General features: G+C 38.7%; 2 protein-coding genes across 2 annotated transcripts; one reads left to right on the top strand and one right to left on the bottom strand.

Moving 5' to 3' along the window:
- Window positions 1-261: 261 nt before the first annotated feature.
- On the bottom strand, window positions 262-747 carry LOC105315719 (TNF receptor-associated factor 2-like). The gene has a single exon (XM_011410457.1). The coding sequence runs from the start codon at window positions 745-747 to the stop codon at window positions 262-264; it is 486 nt and encodes a 161-aa protein (XP_011408759.1).
- Window positions 748-1,417: 670 nt separating this feature from the next.
- On the top strand, window positions 1,418-1,941 carry LOC109591269 (veficolin-1-like; the record flags this gene model as incomplete). The annotated part of the gene is made up of 3 exons (XM_020007033.1): window positions 1,418-1,613; window positions 1,662-1,759; window positions 1,804-1,941. Coding segments are annotated over exons 1-3 (432 nt in total), but the record flags the coding sequence as incomplete, so codon positions are not given.
- Window positions 1,942-1,946: the final 5 nt, after the last annotated feature.

Genomic DNA, 1,946 nt, shown 5'->3' with positions numbered 1-1,946 from the left:
CTGTGACTTCTCCTTAAATGGCCACCCCAGCTCATCATCATACTCCCCAGGAACAAGACCGGTATAACAAGACATGTGAGTACCTTTTCCTCTACCATGACCATTAGCATATACACAAAGCATCATCTTATAGCCACCTGGTGAAGTATAAAATGATGGACTATGCCACACCAGATCATAACATTTATGGGAGTAGGCATCATTCATTTTGAAGACATGAGAACTTGAACTACCAGCGCATTTCATACCAGCACATTTCATCTACAGAGTATCAACTCGTTTGACGGCCACTTGTAAGTGATCTTTCATGGATTCTTCATTATGCTTTTCTTGCTCTTCCCTTTTTATTAATTTATTGCATCCTAAATTACTGTATTCACAGTAAACAATAGCTTTAGGACAATTTTGCTCATGATATTTGAACCAAAAGCGTTCTTGAATAAATTCACAACCTTCATTGCAACATTTGACAGGGTAGTCATAACACTTATCAAGATGAGCACTGTTTGTTATAAAGTCATGAGGGCCTTCATATTTACAATACTGACAACTGACTATCCGCTTTGGACAATCACTGAGATGAGCTTCCATTTCCCTATAACAAATCTTTTCCCCACATCCCAGAGAGCAGTTGACCATTCGATAAGGACAGGCCATGACATGTGCTTCAATATCACTAATAGCTCCTTTCCAGTCACACTCCTCAATGATGCATTGAACTTTAAGGGCCTTTATCTCCCACTCCATCCTTCCATCTTTAAAGTAGCTCTTGGAATCCAGTAGCTTACAACAAGCAGGACAGCGAAATGTTCCATTCCTTAAGGATTTTTTCCAGTGCTTATCCAGACAACTCTTACAGTATATATTATAGCAGCAGGAGACTTAATGAGGATCACGTGACACTAAAGTACATATGAGACAGATGTAGTCTTTTGGTCAGTCACCATCGACAAAAGTATAATCATATCCACCAAAAGAGCTATCTGGATCTTTAAAACTCTTTAGAAACGAGCTCCCAAGACGGTCATTAGCAGCGGCTCTTAAGTTTATTCAATAATTATTATTACTTAATAACCAGTACTCTTTGAATGAAAATGAGGATGCATAATATTAGTATTTAAATGCAAGAATGCTTTCACCTTGTTGACACAGCTGCATTGCTGCAGATTATTTTACTCACTCATAAGTCTTTCACATGTTTAGACTAAAAAAATTAAGTGTCCCAAATATACACTGTGGTCGTAAAACTCAGAAGGATAGCAAAAACTGAAAGATATGCACCAAAAAATAAATTTACCTTCACTAAGTCAACACATTCACCTGCAAAAGGTATCACAAGTCTGTCCATTATAAAAGAAGAGTAACCTCATCTCTTTCTCATCAGCAGAAGGCAACGCATTATTATATAGTATCAATCATGGTTACTTCTCAATGGCTATGTGTCATAATAGCTATTGCTATGATTAACATTGCAGCTGGAAACTGTCCTGATGATATGCCATCACCATCTCTTACCCTTAATCCATTTCCTTCTGCTGCCCCATCTCCAACTCCACTGGTTGTCACTACTGAGTTCCTTTCCTCTCCAAACACATCGGTTAATGCTCCACCAGGTAAAATAATGAAAAAATCCCAACTCCTTTAAAATTTTAATTTTATAGTTTGTGTGATGCCGCCAGACTGCAAAGCATGGCAAGAGTTGGGGATCAGTCAGAGTGGAGTCTATCCAGTAAAACCAAATGCAGGAGAAGCTTTTCAGGTAATGGTTCCTGTACAACTTTGCATTAATTTATTTCTGTACAGGTATACTGTGATATGGAGACTGATGGTGGTGGGTGGACTGTATTTCAGAGGAGACAAGATAGATCTGTTGCTTTCAATAGGAACTGGGCTGACTATGAGAAAGGTTTCGGTAACCTCACTGGGGAATTCTGGCTAGGACTGAG

Source organism: Amphimedon queenslandica, unplaced genomic scaffold, assembly GCF_000090795.2.
Source record: "Amphimedon queenslandica unplaced genomic scaffold, v1.1 AMPQUscaffold_8574_Cont19482, whole genome shotgun sequence".
In the NCBI taxonomy this organism is placed as follows: domain Eukaryota; kingdom Metazoa; phylum Porifera; class Demospongiae; order Haplosclerida; family Niphatidae; genus Amphimedon; species Amphimedon queenslandica.
This window is presented reverse-complemented; position numbering and strand designations above follow the sequence as displayed.

Coding starts and splice junctions, on each gene's coding strand:
- LOC105315719 (XM_011410457.1), bottom strand. CDS start 747: ATGGAGTGGGAGATAAAGGCCCTTAAAGTTCAATGCATCATTGAGGAG.